This window comes from Somniosus microcephalus, chromosome 5 (assembly GCF_052327205.1).
Source record: "Somniosus microcephalus isolate GS21.2 chromosome 5, FLI_Smic_1.0, whole genome shotgun sequence".
In the NCBI taxonomy this organism is placed as follows: Eukaryota; Metazoa; Chordata; class Chondrichthyes; order Squaliformes; family Somniosidae; genus Somniosus; species Somniosus microcephalus.
Window position 1 is genome coordinate 145,373,887 of NC_140991.1, and position 24,179 is coordinate 145,398,065.

At 41.2% G+C, this 24,179-nt stretch overlaps 1 protein-coding gene across 5 annotated transcripts in view; it reads right to left on the reverse strand.

Annotated features, from left to right (window-relative positions):
- The window catches only part of dync1i1a (dynein cytoplasmic 1 intermediate chain 1a), a 281,234-nt gene that overhangs the window by 239,773 nt on the left and 17,282 nt on the right, over positions 1-24,179 (reverse strand). For 3 of the 5 annotated variants that reach the window (XM_085988332.1, XM_085988333.1, XM_085988334.1), the window contains exons 2-4: positions 19,128-19,245; positions 17,000-17,114; positions 14,027-14,168 (exon numbers count right to left, since the gene is read on the reverse strand). In XM_085988332.1, the coding sequence (XP_085844458.1) occupies positions 14,027-14,168; positions 17,000-17,114; positions 19,128-19,235 (365 nt within the window). In that variant the 5' untranslated portion in view covers positions 19,236-19,245. Of the gene's footprint in view, positions 1-14,026; positions 14,169-16,999; positions 17,115-19,127; positions 19,246-24,179 lie in introns of those variants that run through there. The other 2 variants (XM_085988335.1, XM_085988336.1) reach the window with 2 other exon arrangements.

Below are 24,179 nucleotides of genomic sequence, written 5' to 3' on the forward strand. Positions count from 1 at the left end.
GAGGTAATATAGGAAACCAGGAGACATGACCGGAGGTAAGGGTTTGTACCACACTGATCCTTCCATCACACACCATCTTATATACTCCCACAAGCACTGACACGCAAGCTGCCATTCTTCAGCAGCATCATACTTGCTGTTTGGCAGATGTTGCTGTCCAAGATCATGATGGGATTTAAACACAAGGATGAAAATTTTAAAATTTAGGCATTGGGGAAACCAAGATCCAATGTAGGTGATGGGTGAGCATGACTTGGTGCGGGATAGGATATGAACAGCAGAGTTTTGGATAAGGTGTAGTTTATAGAAAGAGTGGAAAATGGGAGGTTGGCCAAGAGACCATTGGAATAGTTGAGCTTGGAGGTAAGAAAGGCATGGATCAAAGTTCCAGCGGCAGATGGACCAAGGTAAGAGAAGAAGTGGGGAATGTTACGGAGGTGAAAGTAGGTAGTCTTTGTAATGGAGGGGATAAGGGGGTCAGAAGCTCAGGTTGTTTGCAAACAGTCTGGTTCAGCCTGAGACAGTGGCTGGGCAAAGGAATGGAATCAGAAGAAAGGAACAGAATTTGTGGCGATGACCTCAGTTTCCCAACGTTCAATTGGAGGAAATTGCAGCGCATCCAAGACTGGATGTCAGACTAAGAGTGACCAGTGACCAGCAACAGGTCACTCCAACACTAATTAACCCCGATTTACATGGAATTCAAATAATAATCTCTGAGGCACCACAAACCTCGAAAGCAGTGTAATTGGGGCAAAGACCCAACAAAGCAGGGCTTTGTGTGCTGAAAATAGGCAGACATGGGGCATAATGCAGGGGAAAAACTAACCCCAATTTAACACTAGAAAATCCCCCTTGGCACTACATACTAAGTTAGAACATGCACTTTCATAAGATCAGACCATATACCAAGTTTTATGCTAAACTTGTATTGAACCTTAGTTAGACCACACTTGGAGTACTGTGTACAATTCTGGTCGCCATATTATAAAAAGGATATAGAGGCATTGGAAAGGGTGCAAAAAAGATTTACAAGGACGATACCAGAAATACAAGGGTATACATATCAGGAAAGGATGAACAGGCTGGGTCTCTTTTCTCTTGAAAAAAGGCTGAGGGGTGACCCAATAGAGGTCTTTAAAATTATGAAAGGTTTTGGTAGAGTAGATACAGAGAGTGTGTTTCCATTTGTGGGGAAGAGCAAAACTAGAGGCCATCAATATAAGATAGTCACCAATGAATCAAAGAGAATTCAGAAGGAACTTCTTTACCCAGCGAGTGGTGAGAATGTGGAACTCGCTACCATAGGGAGTGGTTGAAGCGAATAGTATAGATGCATTTAAGGGGAGGCTAAATAAGCATGGGAGGCATAATACAGTTAGATGTGGAAAGATGGGAGGAGGCTCAAGTAGAGCATAAATGCCAGCATGGACTGGTTGGGCCATATGGCCTGTTTCTGTGCTGTACATCCTATGTAAAATACAATAGAATGTAGGCTGGTGCCCTTTGAAGGCAAAGTGTAATTGTTCTGCATTCTTGAAATTAATTCTCGATTCACTTACAGGTCAAAGAAGGAGCACCCTGGTTTTAACTGATGTAATGCCAATTAAAAATTTGTAGACACTGTGGCACCAATATGTGACTGTTCATTTACCCATTTAATGTCAAATAAATTTCTTTAGTAGTCGAGAACCTGAGTCTCAGTCTGATGGCGTGTTTTCTTCTGCCGGCTGAAGATGAGAAAATCATGTGAGGATGAGATAAATTCACTGTTTGACTCCTGGGGCTCAGTACATTTATATTCGTAGGGGATGTGATGTTCACTTACAGGAGTGACCAGTGAGGTTGAATCCAAGGAGCAAAGCTTGTCTAAAAACCCCAAAAATGTAACAGAAATTCAAAAAAGCTCCTAAAATTCATTTTGTTTTCACATATTTTGGAAAAATAGTGAAGACACAATGCGACATTCGTACCGAGAAATATAAATCGGTTTTCTGTAAAAAAAAATTGTAATTTGTAAATAGAAAGCAAAATCAGAACTGGCATAATCATCTGTTCACTTCTGACTTTTAAAGCTTTTAAAATTAATTTTGCAGCTAGTTCTTGGCACTCTCAAAGGCCAGTCTTGTTATCATGAGAATTTCTAGACTTCTGCTCACATAAGAGTGATGAGCTATTTGATAGGCCTGCCTTTTTTATTATTTTGTTATTGAAATGAGCATGACATGGGCAAGGCAGCATTTATTACCCATCCCTAGTTGTCTTGAAGGCATCAAGAGAGAGTCCACCAGTGTGGCGGCCAGGTTGGGTAGGGTGGCGGTCAGTTCGGGTAGGGTGGCGGCCAGGTCGGGTAGGGTGGCGGCCAGGTCGGGTAGGGTGGCGGGTTCCCTTCCCTGTAAGTTTTTAGTGAACCAGTTGGGTTTTTAATGACAATCTGTCAGCTTCCTTGGTCATCAAATATACAGATTTATTGAATTCCGTTTAACAACTTGCCATGGTGGGATTTGAACCTTTGACCTCTATTGTTAGTCCAGTGCCATAACCACTGTTGTTTGGACTGGTCATTCAAGATTATTTACACAAGTCTTTTATGTTCTCTCATTGGTAGTTTACCTACCTACAAATCATCACTGTGCCTCAGTTAGATTAATGAGAGATATTGTAAAGCCCAGTTTGTTTACTTTTATTGTCCATTATGATCAACAACCATGGCTCATTACAGTAGAACACAGCAAAAAATTTTAAGCAAAGGATACAACATTATGAAAATCTTTAGGAATGCAACCCCATTTAATACCACAATAATACTAGATGGAGCAAGCACAAAAAACATGGAGAGCAAAATCAATGTGAGTGTTGGCCATAAAGGTATGATTTAGATGAAGAAACAATAAATATGCTACAAGTTATCAAGCCAAATAATGAACCGTCATTCCTAATTATCAACAATAAACTGGTAATAAATTTGTTGCATGCAGGCAGTAACAAGTTAATATTGCATTTAGTTCTGGACATTTAAATAGATTAATTGTAAGCCAGAATTAAAATGGATCACTGTAAGCAGAGTCACCTGTACTGATTTTTACATCCCTATCTAACCACATTGCTGGGTGTTGCCCTTGAATCTGCAGTTTTAGCCAGAATGAAATTGCATTGACATTTTTTCACCATTTCCTTAAATACTTCCCACTTGTCTGCTGTAGACCTCCCAACCATTATTGTGCTCTAATTAACCTTCAACTCATTTTGCATTTCCTTGAAGTCTGATATTATTTTTGCACCGCTGTCCTTTTTCTTACCCTCATAAGGATTTCAGTTTGAATATTACGGTCACTGCAACCTAGATACTGGATCATCATTAAAAATAGAAACAGCTGACTGCATTTTCGGTTCGATATTCAAAGTAAAGAGGCAATCCTGCACCGTCTCTAGAGACGGACGTTTTTCTCATTTTTCGCCGATTGTTGTCCTAGAGGATAAAATGTGTGTTCAAATCCACATTATTGAGATTCTGGCCTTTTTACAGGCCTCCCTTATCTGCAAAAATATTTCCCCCTCCAGACTCTCCTCCTCCCCATCTAAAACAATTGACACATATTAGAACATCTCGAAGTGAATTGTCCATAACTACAGAAATGTTCAGTATTCTGTGTTGCCTATAAATTTCATATATTTAATCATCATTTAATTTTTTTCCAAAATAGTTTCAGCAATTAAATTTCAATCTCAAAAACTATCAATGCCTTCCGCCCACCCCGCCAAAAAAAAACCAAACAAACATTCAGTGGCGATGAGAGTAGGCAGACAAATCATCAGCAAGAACGAAGGTGGTGCCTGATGAATTGGAATATCAGTCTTTGCCATGACTTGGATCTCGGGCCACAATGATATGTTGTAAATATTTATAGTTATTTTCTATCCCAAGTTTTAGAACATCTTTCTCCAGACATCCAATGCAGCACCATGAATCACAGTTTAGGTTTTTATGCAAAAGCATTAACTTTCATGGTCACTTTTTTCTGATGCCAACCTGCAAATTACCAGATTTATTGAATTCAATTTCAAAACTTGACATGGTGGGATTTGAACTCACAAACTCTAGGTTGCTAGTCCAGTATTATAACCACTAGACTACTGCAAGCTCAATATAATTGGGCGTAAGAAGTTGTGCAAAAGAAAACCAGCCTAGCTATCCTTCAGATTTCCTCACCATAGAATAAGTACCCATTCTGCATACAGGAAACTTTGGTTTATCCAGAGGTTAACTGTCCGGAATGCTCGAGCCACCGGCAAAAATCAGGAGCCGTTTCGTTAGGTTTTTTTTCTTTTCGTTGCTTTTTTTTTTTAAACCAGTCAGGCTCTGCAAGGTCTTGCTGAAGCTGTTGCTAAGCTACAGAGACACTTGCAAGGTACGGCCGACTGTTTAGAAGCTGTTGCTAAGCAACAGGGTTTGTTGCCAGATACGGAGCTCAAAATCTCCATATGTTTCAACATTAGCGCTGGTTTGTCTGGCAGTTTTGATGGGACGGCAACAGCTCGGTCCCGTATAGCACAAAGTTTCCTGTACAATGGGCCTGAATTTGCGGTCAGAGGCGTACCTCCAAAATACGCCTCCGACTCGATGAAAAAATCCGCTCCTACCTTCAGGCTCCCAGGCTGCAGAAACTTCAGGCCCTGGGCCTGCAGGCATACGCCTGCATAAAGGCCCACGGAGCCCAAGGATGCAGGCGGTTCGGAAGCGTCCCTGGGATCACGTGGGCCAGGTCCTCCAATCAGAAAGGAGGATTCCTAATAAGCTTATGGGGATTCCATTTACGAACAGAATCCCCATAAGCGCTGGTGGTGGAGGGAGTGATTAATTTATACAACTGGAATAAAAATAAATGTTCCCGTTTTCCAATTTAAATAAAAGTCCCTTCAATGAAGCATTTACAATAAACTTTTTTGAAAAATAATTTGAAACTTTTTAATCTGGGGCAAAATTTACATAAACGAATTTTAAATGTTTGTGTATGATTTTTTTTATATTTTAAAATTTTTAATTTAAGATTTATATTAACCCTTGCGCTGGCGAAAGCAGGCCCTACACCTGCTTTTACCAGACGCAAGGGTTTTGTGGGCATTTGCTGGGCAGTAGTTGGGCAAATAGCCCAACTCTGCATCAGCAAAAGTGATTTTTGGGTCAGTGCAGTAGATGTGTCAAGGCAAACCTTGACAGATCACAAGGCTTATGACAGCGTACGCAGTTGTTGGATCTGCAAAATCCGGGCCAATATCTTTCTTCTTCTCTTCCACCCCTCCCCACCTCCTCCCAGCCTCTCATGGCCTGGCTGAGATTGGGAACTCATTTTATAGGAAAGTTACGTCACAATGCATCAATATACTATTTCACAGGGCCTTCTTTAGCATGATGCAAACATTTTACATAGTACAAGAACTTGTCATTACTGTAGACCTACATAATGTATTCCTCTTTCAGAACAATACTTAAAAATTAATTGTTCCTGAGCGACATTCAATCTGTACATTTTAGGTTTATTTGAATCTTTGCAACCCAACCATTCTTTTCTCAAAGAAAAAAAGCACAGATGCACATATTAAAATGTTAGCAGCTTTCTCGAGAGGAAGTTCTTCACACTTAGAATATGGAACTTGTGCACTTACATAATATTCAAGACTATAAACACAATGTTTTTAACAGTACTTCACCAGAAACTGATTAAGCAGCAGTAAATATATCAATGCAGATCAGCATCTGTGAAGAGAAAAGACAAATTAACAATTTGGGTGTAACCCTTTGTCAGAACGGGAAACTGAAAAGATAAACAAACACTTTAGGATTGGGGAAAACAGGGGGGTGGAAAGAAAGAAAAAAACCAACAGATATTCCAATCACAGAGAGGAAGTTAATAGTTGAATGACCTCAAACTGCTCAACGGAAAAGCAGAAATATGAGAGATGATACAAAAGATCATTGGTGTGAAGCAATGAGGACAATGAAAGAACAAAAAGTGTAAAGGTAGGGGTTAAGCCCACACAAGGGAAAATGCAAGATAATGGAAGAAATTGAAAATCAAAAGCTTGTGGATGCAGGAGGTATGAAAGGGAAGCATAAAAGCCAGAAGCATAGAAGGGCTACCAGTGCCGAAAAGATTTTTTAAAAAACAAGCTGTCATCCTGGGTGCAGATCTTACACTCTCCTCCTCCCCCACCCACACCACTGCCCCCATAACTAGGTTCTGACAATAGGTCTATACCTAAAAATCAACTTCCTCTCCTCTCCCAGACTTTCCCACATGCCCAGCATCCCGTTGTAAAAAAAACAGGGACACAACAAAGGTCTGAAGTTACTAAAGTCAATGTTGAAACCTGAGTGCTCATGAGAAAAATGGGATACTGCCCCTGAAACCTGGTTAAAACAGTATAGGAGGCTAAAAATGGACAGGTCAAAGTGAAAATGAGAAAGCAAATTCAACCGTTGAGCCAAATGGAGCTCAGGATCACATATACAGACAGACCAAAAAGGTGTTGAGATCGATTATCGATTCTGCGTTTTGTCTCCCAAAAGTAGAGGACACCACTGTGAGCAGTGAATACAGTAAACTGGAGGAAGTGCATCTAAATTGATGATTCACATGGAAGGAGAATTTGGAACCCTGGGCAATGGCTTAGGAAGAGGTGAATGAAAAGGTGTTGCATAGGAAAGTGCCAGAGATGGGGAAGTTGGAGTACTGACAGAACAAGTAACCCAGAGGTAACCCTACCTCTGTAAAACCGAGAGAAGATAGGACTTGCTTAGCAGTGGGATCATGTGTGGATGTAAAGATGGCGACAATCCGGTGAATGCAGCGGATGATGTGATCAAAGGCATGGACAAGGAGGACGCGATCATTGTTGAGAGGAGAAGCAGCAGCCTGGGAAACTGGGCGGATGCAGTCAAGGGCTCTGTCGACCACCATCAGGGGGTAACCTTGGCCAGGGAAAAAGGACATTTCAGAAGCTCTAGTGTGGAAAAGTGAAGAACTACTGAAACATCATCCTTTTTCTTCATCGGAGGTTTCCCTTCAATAATAGTTGACAAGTCCTCTAACCACATCTACCCCATTTCCTGGGCCTCTTCTCTTATCCCCTCTCCCCCAACTGAATGTACTTATTCCTCAACATCCACCACCAGTCTCCACCATCATCAGATCATCATCTGTCATTTCTCCACCTACAATTTGATCCCATCATTAAACAACCATTCAGGAAGGGGACAGTTCCCTCCAGAATACACTTGTTCAGCTGCCCTTCCCCTGAAATCTGAACGGATGCAATACCACTTCATTCACCTCTTCCCTCAACTTGGTCTGGGGTCACAAATGCTCATTTTGTAAGAGACAGCAGTTTATATATATTTCCTCCAAGCTAGTATACTGCTTTTGCTGCTCAGTTCTATATTGGGGAGACCAAATGCAGATTGAGCTATCACTTTTCTGAATACCTCTTCTGTCTGCAAGCGTGATCCTGAGCTCCCTATGCATCGGCATTTTAACTCTTCCTCCCACAATCACTCTGACCACTTCATCTTTGGTCTCCCAAACTGTTCAAACCAAGCTTAATACACAGAAGTTATAGAATCTGATGGTGTTCCTCCTCACAATTCTGCATCCCTCTGATCTGAACACTAACTTTAGTAACTGCAAACCAGAATTGTATTCCCCCACCCCCTTTTACTGACAGCAAGGAGTGCTGGGCACATAGGTGGGCCTGTCCGTGTTCAGAGAGAGCAAAGCTGGGTGTCTGTTTCGGATGTAGACCCTTTGTCAGAGCATAGCTCTTTCTGGGTGCGTGGGGGAATTGGGGGGGGGGGGGGGGGGGGTTGTGGTCGGCATGGTTTTTTTTTTTTTTTTTTTTAATTAGGAGACTGGCAGACCTACTGTGCATTTAACATTTTCTGCTTTCACTTCATACCTTCTATCGCACTCGGGTTTTATTTCTCTTCCTCTCCCCTCCCATTTCTCCCATTGTCATGCCTCTTCCCTTGTGTGGACCTCTACCATGGATTTTTAACACTGTAGCTATTTGCACATCTTTTTCTTTTCATGTCTTTTCATTGCCTCACTGGAGATGATCTTTTACATCTGAATACCAGTGAGGGTGACAACACCTTTGGGGAGTGCAGTCTAGAGCAAACCCATGGCACTGTGGGGCAAATGACTGCACATGAGGGGCACAGCAAAGTGTAGAAATGCAGGAGATTCAATAGCCAGGGGATAGACAAGCATTTCTGCAACTGCCAACGCGTGTCCCGCATGATGCATCACAGGACCTCAAGAGGTAATCATCTCTGGATTACTCCCAGTGCCACGCACTAGTGAGCATAGGAATAGCACAATAAAACAGGTTAACGCGTAGCTGGAGAAACGGTACAGGGGGCTTCAGAGTCCTGCGGCATTGGGGCCAGTTCTGGGCCAGGAGGGACCTGTCCAAGGTGGACAGGTTGCACCTTAACAGAGCTGGGATCAATGTCATCACGGAATTTTTAACTAATACTGTAGTGGAGGGTGTAAACTGATTTGGCAGCAGGATGGGCACCAGGATGAAACATTAGAGAGGAGAAACAAGGTGCAGAGAGGACTGGGAGAGGCAAATAGCACTCGATTAAAGAATAGTTCAAAAATAGGAGGGTTCAGACAGGACAAATGCGAGGCAATCCAAGATTGGTTTGAAGTGCATATACATAAATGCACGGAGCGTAGTAAATAAGGTTGATGAGCGGCAGGCACAAGTTGCCACATGGGTCTATAATATAGCGGCAGTAACGGAGAGCTGGCTCAAAGAAGGGGAGGATTGGGAACTTAATATTCCTGGCGACAAGGTATTCGGGAAAGATAGAAAGGGGAAAAAAAAGGTGGTGGTTTTATTGATCAAAGAAACTAGTATAGCACTGGAGAGGGATGATGTAGTTGAGGGGGGTCAAAGACAAAGTCTATTTGGTTAGAATTAAGGAAGAGAGGAGCTATTACGCTACTGGGTGTATACTTTCGGCCACCAAATAGTGGGAAGGAGATAGAGGAGCAAATTTTTAGGCAAATTACAAAAAGATACAAGAACTACAGAGTAGTGATAATGGAGGACTTCAATATCCAAAAAGAGACTGGAATAGCAACAGTGTAAAGTAGGAGAAATTCCTGAAATGTGTACAAGAGAACTTTCTTGATCAATGTGTTTCCAGCCCAACGAGGAAGGAAGCAGTATTGGGTCTAGTTTTGGGGCATGAAGTGGGCAAGTAGAGCATGTTTCAGTGGGAGAGCATTTGGGGAACAGTGATCATAATATCATCAGGTTTAGAATAGTTTTGGAAAAGGACAAGGTACAATCAAGCATAAAAATACTTAACTGGAGGAGGGCTAAATTCACAGAGTTGAAAAGGGATCTGGCCCAGGTAGATTGGAAGCAAAAATTGGTAGAAAAAACAGCTTCTTCTTAGGCAGTCCCTCGGAACCAAGGATGACTTGCTTCCACATTAAAAATGAGTTCTCAGGTGACTGATGAGTACAATGCGGGACCTACAGTCTCTGTCACAGGTGGGGCAGACGGTGGTTGAAGGGGCAGGTGGGTGGGTGGGGTGCTTGGGTTGACGTGCACTCCTTGCACTGGGCTTCCGCTTGCTCCCGGTGAAGAGACTCGAGGTGTTCGGCGCCTTCCCGGATGCTTCTCCTCCACTTTCTGCGGTCTTGGGCCAGGGATTCCCAGGTGTCGGTGGGGATGTTACACTTTTTCCAAGGAAGCTTTGAGAGTGTCCTTGAAGCGTTTCCTCTGCCCAGCTGGGGCTCTCTTGCCGTGCCGGAGCTCAGAGTAGAGCGCTTGTTTTGGGAGTCTCGTATCGGGCATGTGGACAATGTGACCCGTCCATCGGAGCAGATCGAGCGTGGTCAAAGCTTCGATGCTGGGGATGTTGGCTTGAGCAAGAACACTGACGTTGGTGCACCTATCCTGCCAATGAATTTGCAGGATCTTGCGGAGGCAGCATTGGTGGTACCTCTCCAGTGCTTTGAGGTGCCTGCTGTACATGGTCCATGTCTCCGAGGCATACAGCAGGGCGGGTATCACTGCTGCTCTGTAGACCATGAGCTTAGTGCCGGGTTGGAGGTCCTGGTCTTCAAACACTCTCTTCCTCAGGCAACCGAAGGCTGCACTGGCACACTGAAGGCGGTGTTGGACTTCGTCGTCGACGTCTGCCCTTGTTGACAGTAGGCTCCCAAGGTATGGAAAGTGGCCCACGTTGTCCAAGGCCTTGTTGTGGATTTTGATAATTGGGGGGGGGGGGGGGGGGGGGGGGCAGTACTGTGTGGCGGGGGCAGGTTGGTAGAGGACCTTTGTCTTACGGATGTTTAGTGTAAGGCCCATGCTCTCGTACACGTCGGTGAAGGTGTTGACGATGGTTTGGAGTTCGACCTCCGAGTGAGCGCAGACGCAAGCGTCGTCTGCATACTGTAATTTGACGACAGCAACTGAACAATGGGAGACCTCCAGATGGTTTGGGTACAGAGTAGACACATTCCTATGAGGGGGAAAAGGAAGGGCATCCAAAGCTAGAGCTCCCTGGATGACTAAGGATATATAGAAGTTAAAATGAGACAGAAAAAGGAGGCCTGATAATTGTTGGGTTCATAATACAGTAGAGAACCAAGCTGAATATAGAAAGTGCAGAGGAGATCTAAAGAAGGGAATATATGGGGCAAAGAGAAAGTATGATAATAGAATAGCAGCTAACATAAAAGGGAATCCAAAAGTCTTTTATAAACACATAAATGGTAAAAGGGTAGTCAAAGGGTAGAAAAAAACCACTGGGCAACTAAATCAGTACAGGTACAGGTACACCATCCCTTCTCCGCAAGCCTTGGGACCAGCTGAGTTTCGGTTTTTGGATTTCAGAAGGTATTGGGAAATTTGTCGGGGGTCGGGGTCGGCAGGGGGGGTCGGCGTCGGGTGGGGGTTGGGGGGGGGGGGGGGGGGAGAAAAGAATATCGGACGGGCCACGGTTCGGGTCAGGTGGGAGGGGGGAGAAAAGAATATCGGACGGGTCGGGTCGGGTGGGGGGTGGAGAAAAGAATATCGGACGGGTCGGGGGTCGGGTCGGGTGGGGGGTGGAGAAAAGAATATCGGACGGGTCGGGTCGGGTAGGGGGTGGAGAAAAGAATATCGGACAGCCGCTGCAGCTATCGGACGGGCCACTGTATTGTTGGGTTCACTCTCCCAGTATCTCCTTCACACTGCCCGGCTCGGCCTGCAATCTCCTACCCAGGAGGGAACTCTGTGACCCTCTGCCCTGCTCAGCGTTAAGTCGTGCGCCACTCTGGTCATGTCGTGCGCACGACTTACGCTGAACGAAAAAACTTTCGGTTTTTAGAGGTTTTCGGTTTTCGGTAGTTCGGATAAAGGATAGTCTACCTGTACTAGCTGGAGGAAATATATATAAGCTGCTATCTCTCAAAATGAGCATTTCGGACCCTCAACCAAAAAGGCAATATTCTTGTGGAGGCAGAGGCATTACTAAGGTAATAAATGAGTACTTTGCATCAATCTTCACTGGAGAAGAGGATGCTGCCAATGTAGCAGTAAAGGAGGAGGCAGTAGTGATATTGCATTGCATAGAATAAAAATAAAGAGGATGTACTTCAAAAGATAGGCAGTCCTCAAAGTAGAAAAGTCACCTTGTCCAGATGAGATGCATCCTAGGTTACCGAGGGAAGTATTATAGGCTCCGGCCACAATCTTCCAATCCTCCTTGAATATGGTGGTGGTGCCAGAGGACTGGAGGATTGCAAATGTTACACTCCTGTTTAAAAATGGGGAGGGGGAATAAACCCAGAAACTACAGGCCAGTCTGCCTAACGTCGGTGGTGGGGAAACATTTAGAGACAATAATCCAGGACAAAACTAATTGGCATTTGGAAAAGTATGGGCTAATAAATTAAAGTCAACACAGATTTTTAAAGGCAAATCCTGTTCGACTAACTTGATCGAATTCTTTGATGGAGTAATGGAGAGGGTTGATGAGGGTAGTGCACTTGATGTTATGTATATGGGCTTTCAAAAGGTGTTTGACAAGTATCATACAATAGACTTGTTAGCAAAATTAAAGCCCATGGGATTAAAGGGGACAGTGGCAGCATGGATGCAAAATTAGCTAAAGGGACAGAAAGCAGACAGTAGTGGTGAACGGTTGATTTTTCAGACTGGAGGGAAGTCTATACTGGTGTTCCCAGGGGTCAGTATTAGGACCACTACTCTTTTTGATATATATTAATGAACTGGATTTGGGTATACAGAGCATCATTTCAAAATTTGCAGATGATACGGATTTCAGAAAAGTAGTAAATAATGAGGAGAATAGTAACAGACTTCAAGAGGACATAGACAGACTGGTAAAATGGGCAGACACATGGCGGATGAAATTTATCGCAGAGAAGTGCGAAGTGATACATTTTGATAGGAAGAATGAGGAGAGGCAATAAGGAACTAAATGATACAATTTTAAAAAGGGGCACAGGCACATTCCCCCTAAGATGCAGGGGCGCACACCAATCGGGAGGTCCCATACAGGCCGCTCACCAGCTACTGGAAAAGATACCATGCAGCAAATTTTAAGGGACCGCGCACCAAAAATAAATTTGGTGCAGGAACAGAGACCCCCATGGGTGTAGGTACATAAATCTTTGAAGGTGGCAGGACAAGTTGAGAAGGCTGTTAAAGCATAGGAGATCCTTGGCTTTATTAATAGAGGAAGAGAGTATTAAAGCAAGAAAGTTATGTTAAACCTTTATAAAACACTGGTTAGGCCTCAGCTGGAGTAGTGTGTTAAATTTAGGACACCACATTTTAGGAAGGATGTCAAGGTCTTGGAGTGTGTTCGGAAAAGATTTACTAGAATAGTATCAGGGATGAGTAACTTCAGTTATGTGGAGAGACTAGAGAAGTTGAGGTTGTTCTCATTAGAGCAGAGAAGATTAAGAGAAGATTTGAGAGAGATGTTCAAAATCGTGAATGGTTTTGATAAAGTAAATGAGAAAGTGTTTCCAGTGGCAGAAGGGTTAGTAACCAAAGGACGCAGATTTAAGGTGATTGGCAAAAGACCCAGAGGCAACATGAGGAAACCTTTTTCTTTTTAAAAAGAGCAAGTTGTTGTGATCTGGAATGCACTGGCTGAAAGGGTGGCGGAAGCAGATTCAATAGTAACATTCAAAAGGGAATTGGATAAATACTTGAAGGGAAAAAATGTACATTGCTATGGGGGAAGAGCAGGGGAGTAGGACTAATTGTATAGCTGTACCAAAGAGCCAGCACAGGCATGATGGGCCGAATGGCCGCCTTCTGTACTGTATCATTCTATCATTCTATGATCTAACTGTTTCCTGCTTTTCTATGTAGCAGCTTGTACACAATTCAACCAGTGGTTTCCTCTCTGATTAGAATGTCTGTAGTTTCTCCCCTTCCATCTCCTTTTCCCGCCCCACAAACTCTACTAAAATGTTCATCTCTTTTTTCCGTTCTCTCGAAGGGTTACACTTTTTACAGATGACGACAGACCTGCTGTGTTATTCCAGCATTTTCTACTTTTGTTGTTTCAAATTTCCAGAATCTGCAGTGCTTTTATTCGTAAATATGACCCGATTGTTCTAGGACCCACTGAAAATTGATAAATTGCATTCACCCCATGTCTTTCCATGTGTAACTGAAGCAAAGAGTGGGTGAATTAGCTTCATAATTTCCTAACCCTATAATATTCTCCTTTTCTGGGATTAATGGCTAAAAGCACGATTACATGATGTTCCATCATTAAACTGCCAAAAAAATTATGCTACTGCTTTGCTTTCATTCTTTTCTCTCAGTATTAACCAAACCATTTCCCCAAGTGGGTCATAGATCAATGATACGGGCAAAAGCTTCAATGGTATCGTGTCAAAATTACACAATGGAATAAAAGGTTATAAACTGTCCCTACCAAATTGTAAAAACAAGTTACAGAAAAACTGATTACCTTCCAACATGTCCACCGTCTACTGAATCCTGGCTACCAGCTTCACTGGCCGTGCTCACTGATTTCGAGGAGGGAGACATAGGGGTTGGGACTAAATAATGAAAATAACAGGCATCCCATGTTACTAATTGCAGTGGCTGCACTGATGGTGAGCAGTGTCAGACAAGAAACAAAGCAAAACAAAACAAAACGGGTTTAAATAAATGGGGAACATGGCAGAAAATGGAATTGAAATGGTAAAAGCCAAAAGAAAAAGGAAAGAAAAGAGGGAAGAAAGTCAAATGAATATTTAATTTTTGTTTTTGCAAAAATAATCACTCAAAATGAGTTTGGAATGTGCACATTACAATCATATTAAAATGCAGCAGGGTTTCAGCTGTCACCATAAAATTGTCATGAAACAATTTGATTTGCGCATGCAAATATTCTAAAAAAAAAAGTATGTTACTTATTGCAATAATTTCAGGAGGCTAATGCCACTACGTAGGCAAAGAGCAGAAGCTAGACCAAGTTGCTAATAACAAATATGAAACAGAATTGTTCTGTTAGTAGTTGGTCTTTTACATTATCTTTAGCTCCAAGATACAAAAATAACCTTATAATCACCTCAGTTAAGGTCCAGAAATCGCCACAGAAGTATTGAAAAAGACAACTTCAATTATTTAAACATTTAACATCGTTGATGGCGATGATCATTTTATCCAATCTACAGAACCAAATCACAAAAAATTGACAGGTTCTCATGGGCAGTAATTTCCTTCACAGAAACTGCAATTTCCTTGGTTTATGCAGAGAAACACAGATTATAAAATGGGTCTGATGCATTTGTTTGAGTATGCATTTGGAGTTAGGACACTATAATTTACCCTTCCAATATAGTTAAATAACGTGATAACAAGTTTTGACATCACAAATTTCAAAATGTTCAATTTTATTCCAAACCATCTTAATGTAATTATGAAAAAGCAGTTTTGTTATCAATCATCAAAGCAACAAATTTTTATTTAAAGGTATATTCCATTTTCAATTTAACTAAATTTAGGGGGAGTGGGACTAACTGGATAGGGGAGTGGTAATAACAATAGCTCTTTCAAAGAGCTGGCACAGGCATGATGGGCCAAATGGCCTCCTTCTGTGCTGTATGATTCTATTATTTAAAACACTACTCCAGGGAAGGCTCACAAATTTGATTTATGTATTTAAAAAGGCTTATGAAAACGTGCATCATATTATGTGAACAGATTGTCTAAATTGCAGCTGAAACCCTGTCAGAAAATACACAACTATATATGTATTTATTTGTACACTTTCTCTGGATACTTGTAAAGGCAAAAACAAACAAGGATCACCATAAGTCTGAAAACCATGAATTAAATCAAAAACATTTTGAAGAAACAACTGAACAAAAAGCAACTGAACATAAAACGCATATTGCAAAGCTCACGTTGGGAAAAGCATGCATGATTAAAAAAACAACCAAAACATCAATGCATTTAGGAAAGTTCAAATATAGATAAATATAATGATTACTTCAGCCACCTACTTGTCTATTTTATAGAATTTAATGTTAACATTTGTGTAAAGTTTCTGGTCAAAGTTCAGCTAAAACAGTAGTCAGTTAAAATATGGATGACTGTCGTACAGCTTTATTAATACTCTGTTGAAGGCATTCAGATCCAAATTTTGCAGTTTGAATTCAAAATTAGATCACAAGTGTAGAAGCACTTATGACCAGATTTTGAACAAATAGATAGAATCAAAAAATGTCTTCCCACCAACTCAAAAAAAATAAGCCTGGTCTGTGCTATCTCGTCAGCATGCAGCTTTTTAACAATTTTAACTGCAATTGCATAATTAAGAAATTTTTCATGAGACTGCATGATTGTTACATCAAAAGCAACAGCACAAATGGTAGCAAGAAAAACTGATGCCACTAAATGGGTGACATGCAATAATAACCACGGCTCTAAAGCCAGTATCACCGTATTGATTTTCTTACAAGAATGTTAACTCTTCTGACTTGATATTTTTGTTCTCTTTTGAAAGATCTTGCATTATTCAAGATGAAATTTCAATTTCTAAATTTTATTTGGTAGACCTGTACATCTCAACTTTTCACTTCCATTTTCCAAACTCTTCCAGCTAACCTGCAAAATTCCACTGGACATTCCACTGGACATAACTGTTTTTCAACCAGCATTCCAATCACTAGCATCACTTTCCTATTGAGCTCCAAAATGAGATGTCACAACATCCCAGTACGTGCCTCCTATGGCCACACAGTATCAGTCTTGTTCTCATCCTGATGATTTTTACTAATAAGATGTCTCTTTAAAAAAAGAACCATATAGGTACTTGCAAATATATGGCCATCTACAAACATGTTATATTCATGTTATTTAGTTTTATTTGTATTTCTGCCTTTGTCTCCCTTTCCAGTTTTATATTCTATTTTTCTAGACACTTTAAATAGAGTGTGCTAGAAGACATTTCAACTTTTTCTTTAGGTTTATATATTTTTTTAAATTACTAATCATGTAAAATGTTCACAAGCTAGCTAGCTCTCTGTCCTGTAGAGATTAGCAAGACACAAAGAAAGTTATTACTGGTGAGGAATAGGGAAATAAAATTATAAATCTAATCTAAACCAAGTCAGCTGGTACAATCTGATCATTTAAAAATGGGAAAATGACAGATGAACATGATTTCTAAATGTTCAACTAATTGTAAAGCAGATCAAGTAAGTCAAACTCATGAAATTTACCCTTATCTGAAGAAAAAAAAGTCACCAAGGAATAACATAAAATCTGGCATTTTGCCCTTACCCGCTTATGCACCATTACTTTAGGCTCAGTACTACTTTTCCTCAATTTCAAAATTACATATGTAGTCCTAAGATACTGGATCTTGCACAAAAAAAAAAGTCAGACTTAACAAGATCACATTCTATAAAACAGCGACTTGTCTCTTTACCTAGTGCTGGCTCTGGGGCTATGCCAATGCTCTGTAGCAAAGCCTCTGTCTCTCTCCGTTTGCGGTCAAGATCCGAGTCCTCAGGGGGTGGCTCTTTCTTCTGTTGAATCTCAGCCTGAAAGAACAACAGGAATCTCCACTAAGTTTGCTCTTGATAGAAAATATTTAGTTTCCCTCATGTTTGAAATAAATTCCACATTCAACCACCGAACAGTATAAAAAGATGTACATGAAGCATGAAATAAACATTATCGCACAATTTATTCAGGACTATTCAACTTGTCCCTCAATGCCCACAAATACAACATTCATTGCTCCAAAAATATTAGGAAGTTTAAAAAGAGTTAACTCAAAAACGTTATCGGGCAAATTTTCCTCTGTTGCATTGGGCATAAATAATTCCCTGGGTAAAGTCGAGAGGAAAATTGTGTGAACAGGGCTGCCGCCCGTTAAGGAGCCTGGCCGATTTTCCACTATGTGTACACTGTGCAGGCAATTACTTACACTCGAACACAACCCAGTAAAATCTGTTCCACAAGTCAGTCTCTTACAATACGATTCCAATAGTCTATTTTATTTTCCCGCTTAAATATAATTTTTAATATTCTATTTGATCACCTGTGGCATTGTTTATGGAGAAACATAGAAAAATAATGCACATCTTGACAGAAATAGAACGCGAGCCGGAGTGCAAACTACATATTAGTCGGAGTCGAGGCATGGCTGGTCATCTCGATGAATATTTCACCAAAGAAAGAGAGCGGCGCTGCGCCTTTCATCTCCCCGTACCCAGAGTACAACAGCAGGGAGGTTCTCATCGCCGTCTTAGACATGGGAGTGGATCCCGGAGCACAATCTCCAGGTAATTGCACGTGATTGTAGTTCGGGCCTTGCGAAGCCTCGGGCTCCCATACGCAGGACACTAAAAAGAGAACAACTCTCACATCGGAGGCCCTGCAGGCTCGAGTCACTCTGACAGACAGCCAAGTAGACTTTCAGTACAACATATAGTCGATCGATCATTTCATTCGTTTAGTATTTTATACACTACATTTTACGTATTTATGATGATAGTAGCTGACTACTACCTGAATTTATGTTCATAAATTATTGGGAGGGTAGAAGTGGGAGTGATTATCAACACTAAGTTGGCCCGTTCCAAATTTACCAATTTAATACTTTGCTCTCACCAACATGTGCAGTCCCTTTAAATTTGTTGCGCAGTATCTCTTCCAGCAGCAGAAGCTGGTGAGCAGCCTGCACGGGACCTTGCTATTGGTGCACAACCGTGTGGCCGCGCACCTTAGGGGGAACATTGGTGTGTGGCCAACAGCGCACCAAAACTTATTAAGTGGCCCGTCAGTCCAAATAATTGCCCACCCCGGCTCTAGAAAGTATCCGGATAAGCATTTTGAAAGGGCAATAGTGTACTGAAATTGGGAGATTTGTTTGCAATACTGGATGTCAGAGCCAGCATAAGTGATCCATGATTCCTCCCTGAATAGACCAAGAGATTTGAAAAGTTTACTGGATATCCTGAACACATGAATATCGATACGAGTAAATGCAGATTTACAAATTCCTTCAGAAACAGGAAAAAGTCGCTCGGTGCCCTTTTACTGAAAATGTAGTAAGCACACACCTGTTTACTTCAGAGGAACAGGATGCATATACAATACGGACATTTGTAACAATAACAGTAAACATTTACAAAGCCCAAATATCATTTCATTTCTAGTTTACAGCCAATGAAGTACTTTTTGAAGTGGAGTCACTGTTGTAATGTGGGAAACGCGGCAGCCAATTTGCACACAGCACGCTCCCACAAACAGCAATGTGCTAATGACCAGATAACCTGTATTTGTTATGTTGGTTGAGGGATAAATATTGGCCAGGAAACCAGGGATAACTCCCCTGCTCTTCTTCAAAAAAGTGCCATGGGATCTTTTACGTCCGCCTGAGAGCACAGACGGGGACTCGGTTTAACATCTCATCCGAAAAACAGCACCTCCGACAGTGCAGCCTATTTAAATTAAGTGATCCCTATGAATGGGTTTAAATCAATTACATTTCCTATTTCATTGCTTGTTTGAAGCATTCTGCATTAATCCTTTTTCCAGTGACTGACCTCTTTCTTTTTCCTTTCTTCCTCTTTCCTCTTTTTCTCTTCTCGTATCTGAGCCAGTCGTTGCTTTTTACGCTCCAGTTCTGCTTTTAAATCACTTTTGTCTGACATTTTGGTATACCTGAAGGATCCAAGTTAAAGGCAAGCGTTAAAGATGTAGCATCCTTTAGGCTTTATACGTGCACCAAATCAAACCAGACCTTATCAAATCACATGTATAATTTCCTTTTGTATTTTATGTTTAACATATATATTAACAAAATTGCAGTAGAATCTGAATTGTAATTCTTTAGCTGGCAGAAGAGGAGCTTGCTGAAGGCTGGGCAAGATGAACCACAGCAACGCCAGTGGTAGACAAGACTTCAATCATACACATGGGCTGGGGGGGGGGGGGGGGGGGCGTAATTTTAAGCTAACTCTCCGGGATGGAAACCCACCTAATCGGGTGAAGCACCAGTTTAACACACTGTCCAATATTACACTCCATCGACTTCAATGGAGAGTAAAAATCAGGCAGGATATAAAGCCAGCGTTGCACCCAATCCAGTCAGTTTCCCGACAGGTGGGTAAGGTTAAAATTGCTCCCATGGTTGATGTGTTCCAGAGCCAAGAGTTAAATTCACAACTGTAGGTGTGTGAAGGTAGCATCTTGGTTATCAGGACCGTCATAAACATTTAATTAGTTTATTGGAAATTTTGTGATAGAATGCACATGTGCTAATCTACAGCAGATATTAATAAAACTTCCAGCAGACATAAGTTTAAAAAAATTTAAATATCTGAAAGATTTAAATTTTATCAGAGTGTAAATTACAAAATATGCAGATTTGCATATATTGAACTATACATCCTAGAATTAGTCATGTGGACAAAATGTATTATTGGTTAGAAAGGCTCATCTTTCCTAGTCTTTCAAGGTGACCCTGTGTTGAGGGAGAAAGCAAACCCATCTCCTGCATTTAACTGGACCTGCTCTTTTTTTTAAAAAATCAAATCCAGTAATTTTAGGATGAGGCCAAAAAGCCACCCACACTGGATTTTCTAAGTCTCTTTAGTCATATAATTCAGGATGGCTCTTCTGTAACTGTGGAGAGCCCATGGCCTTCCAATTTTACTAAGTTTTTTGACTTTGGTTACCAAATTCCTTACAACTTACACTTCAAATTAAAACATGAAAACATTCCTATGTAGTTTGAGCATAAGGGAAGATGATACTGGTAGAAACCTATTTAGCAACTTTACTTCACTCAGAGTGGAATCATGCAGTTTGTATCCCTAGCTCTGAACTCACATCTTTCTCCAGATTCTATCCCATCGTGCTCTCTCCAAGTTCATCTTGTCCACGAGACCCACCTCCTGCTCCCTCAACCCTATTCCCACCAAACTGCTGACCACCCAACTTCGCTTCCTGGCCCCCATGTTAGCCGACATTGTTAACGGTTCCTTCTCCTCAGATACAGTCCCCCTCTCCTTCAATCTGCCATCATCGCTCCTCTCCTCCAAAAACCCCACCCTTGACCCCTCTGTCCTTGCAAACTATCACCCCACCATTTTCTTTCTTCACTGAGGCAAGTATACAGCTGAAAGAATTTACAACCCAAGCCATAAGATAATAAAGAGAACAAAGTCTCAGACAAGAATCACTAAAGTAATCCATAAAATGGCTTATTTAATGCTAGAATGCAGAAGAGGTTTACTCGAATTGTATCAGGGATAAGGGACTTCAGTTATGTGGAGAATGGAGTTGTTCTCCTTAGAGCAGGGAAGGTCAAGGGTAGACTTGATAGAGATGTTCAAAATCTCAATGGTTTTGATAAAGTAGATAAAGAGAAACTGTTTCCAGTGGCAGAAGGGTCAGTAACCAGAGGACACAGATTTAAAGTGATTGGCAAAAGAACCAGAGGTGACATGAGGAAACTTTTTTTTTAAAACACAGCTGGGTTGTTGTGATCTGGAATGCACTGCTTGAAAGGGTGGTGGAAGCAGATTCAATAGCAATATTCAAAAGAGAATTGAATAAATAACTGAACAGAAAATATTTACAGGGCTATGGGGAAAGAGCAGGGGAGTGGGATTAATTGAATAGCTCTATCAAAGAGCCGGCACAGGCACGATGAGCCGAATAGCCGCCTTCTGCGCTGTATCATTCTATGATTCTAGGAATGCAGGCAAGAAGTTTCCTCCAGCACCACAGGCCCTTCTGCCTGGAGCTTGAGTTGGAAATTTACTGGGTGATGTAGATATTCAGCTACTGTGGACAGACTATTTGTGAAACAGAGACGCATCATGGGAATCCCACCTCCAATCCAGAGGATGAGGAAGATGAAGAAGTCAGTGTACTGTGACAACCAAATTTACAATTAACAAATATAAGGCATGAACAGTCAAGAGAAATGAATGTCAAAAATAGAAAAAGATTTCATTTTTCAGCATGTTGTTTAATTGTAGATAAACTTAATTAAAAACTCAATTATGTCCATTGGGATCAGGTTTCCTGATGTTGTTGAGGGGGGACTGCCCTGGTGTAAACATCTATTATTAGGCACTTTGATACTGACCTTGGATAGAAAGGGCAGAATTGGTCAGCTAGGCTTGAACTATGATAAATGACTACTTGTTCGGATGTTGGTCACTGAAGAATTAATACTGTTAAATGAGTCCTCAGTCTCTGTTATACAATGTATAGCTTGTGCAACAACTACAAATATAGCACTTCTATAATCTTATAAATAAGAGGGAAAAACAAGGAAGGTGTTAGGGAAGGAAGGACAAACAAATTACAAAACTTATCCACAAAATTGCTTATTTAATGTTATTAATGCCGGCAAAAAGGTGTAACATAAGCAAATGCTAAAAATCCATCATGGGCAGTAGAACAATAAAAAAAATCACTGGAAATAAAGTGTTTTGGGGAAAGGAAAAACATCTTAAGCAAGTTTTATAAGGTGGTAGGTAAATAGTATTACTAATATTCATGGTATAGCTTTCCGTATCAATAAGGTTAAGTACTACTTTTACCTCAAGTCAGTCATGTGATGCATTAGACAGTGAATGTGCTGTATTACACCGATAAGCAAAGCACCATCACATTACAGGGGAAAATTAATACTGTTAAATGAGTTACACAATGATAGTCATGAAATAGCAGCAAACATCTAAAAATCACACCAAGTCCAAAAACAACAAAGGACATCTACTGGGATACATCAAATAGTACACTCAAATATGTTCTAGATAAAGTAGAATGATTAAGTGAAACAAATAAGCGGTAAACTATGCAAAATATAATTTTGTTCAATGCAATGTTTACATTACATAGTAATTCTTTAAAATATTAGGGGGGAAAAATTCAGTTGTTTGCGCCTCCCGTTAGCGCCGTAAGAGGGCACCAATTGGGGCGCAAAGCAACTAGAGGCCGGGCACGGCAATGTTTGTGCCGCTCACAAAATTAACTAGACATTTTGTGGCGGCGCTAAACACTTCCGCCATGATCTCCTGCGTCGGCAGATTGTGACGTCATTCGAGTGCGCAACGCCCCGTTAGCACCCCGGACCGGATATTGAGTGGCGCCCCCTGCCTTACCGCCTGCCGCTAGCAACGACAGGTTGAGGGGAGCGTTATGCTGTCAGAAGGGGACTAGGGGAGCGCTATTTAAAGGCGACCACTTCCTGCCTTTTTTTGTCGGTGACATTTTTGCACCACGCAGTCTGAGAGAGAGACTTCTGGAGAGATTCAACGCTGTGTGAAGGAGTTTTGAGTACGGAGCAGCACTTTGCAGGTTTATTTTGATTTGCCCTTTCTTGCTTCACCAGCGCTCTGAGGTAGCGCCTCACTCCTCGGCATTTGCGCCTTAAGACAGGTGAGAAGCACCTGATTTAGCACTCCAATCACCTCCAGAGGCGATAAAAGCCAAGTTTGCTGTCGGAGGCGATAATTAGCGCCAGGCGCTAAGCTTTGCGCACAGCCGATAACGGCGCCCCAAATGGGGCGATACCGAATTTTTCCCCCTAGATGTTGACGGACCTCATGTATTTCCAGCATTTTTTCAGTTTCCAATATTTGCAATTGTTTTCCTCATCTCTAAGATCCTTTTGTTTTCTATTTTCTTAAAACTATCGTTTACGTAGCAAATTGGCTGAAACCCATTTATCAAAATGAAATAAACATTTCCACAAGAGTTATTTATGGTCAATGGGTGAATGGATATACAATATACATATCACATCAGTATTTTTCTATTTATACTATAAGCTTAAGTGGAATGGTTACTTGCCATAAAATTTTCATTTCACCAAAAAAAAAGTCTTCCATATACAGCACCTATAGGTTAAATTTACATCTACACGGCTCATAAGAATACAAACTTCATACGCTTCTCAAAAAAAACTCCCTGCTCACTACATAAACCCTGGTCACCCACTTTTTAAAAACACAGTTAAATTAAAATAAGGTCTTAAGAGGAACAAAAAAGGTGGACTCATCAAATCCATTTATGCAGAAACAGGAATTGCTGGAGTGAGCAACATTTCCTCCTTCATCAGATTAGGACTTCTGCACAAAACAAAAAAATAGTACTTGCGGATAAACTTCCCAAATAGCATCGGCCCATAATTTGACCTCGAAAAAGCTGCCCACAGAGATCTCGCAATCTCTGTGGCGGAAACTTGAGGTTTCTCGACGTGTAATTGATTGCAGTGCTGCTAATAGGGGATTTCTAGTGCGATGCAGCAGTGATGCCATCAAGCTGTCTAAGCAGCCAATCACATGGAAGAATTTTCACAAACAGAAAACCAGGAAATAAAAAGCAGCTTTTATCCTCACTTTTTAAAAATGTTAGAGAGAGCAAAATAAAGATTGGGACTTTCACACAGGGATAAGGTAAAAGCTGAAATATCATGACAAACTCTAAGTTTTTTAAAAATATTTTAATTTTTATCATAATGGAGAACTTTGACATTCCCCAAATATAAAAATTAGTATTTCAAGGCCAGAACAGTTGTTTAGCAGTCAATATGCTGAGAAAACCCCAATTTCACCTATTCCAACAAGGGCTAA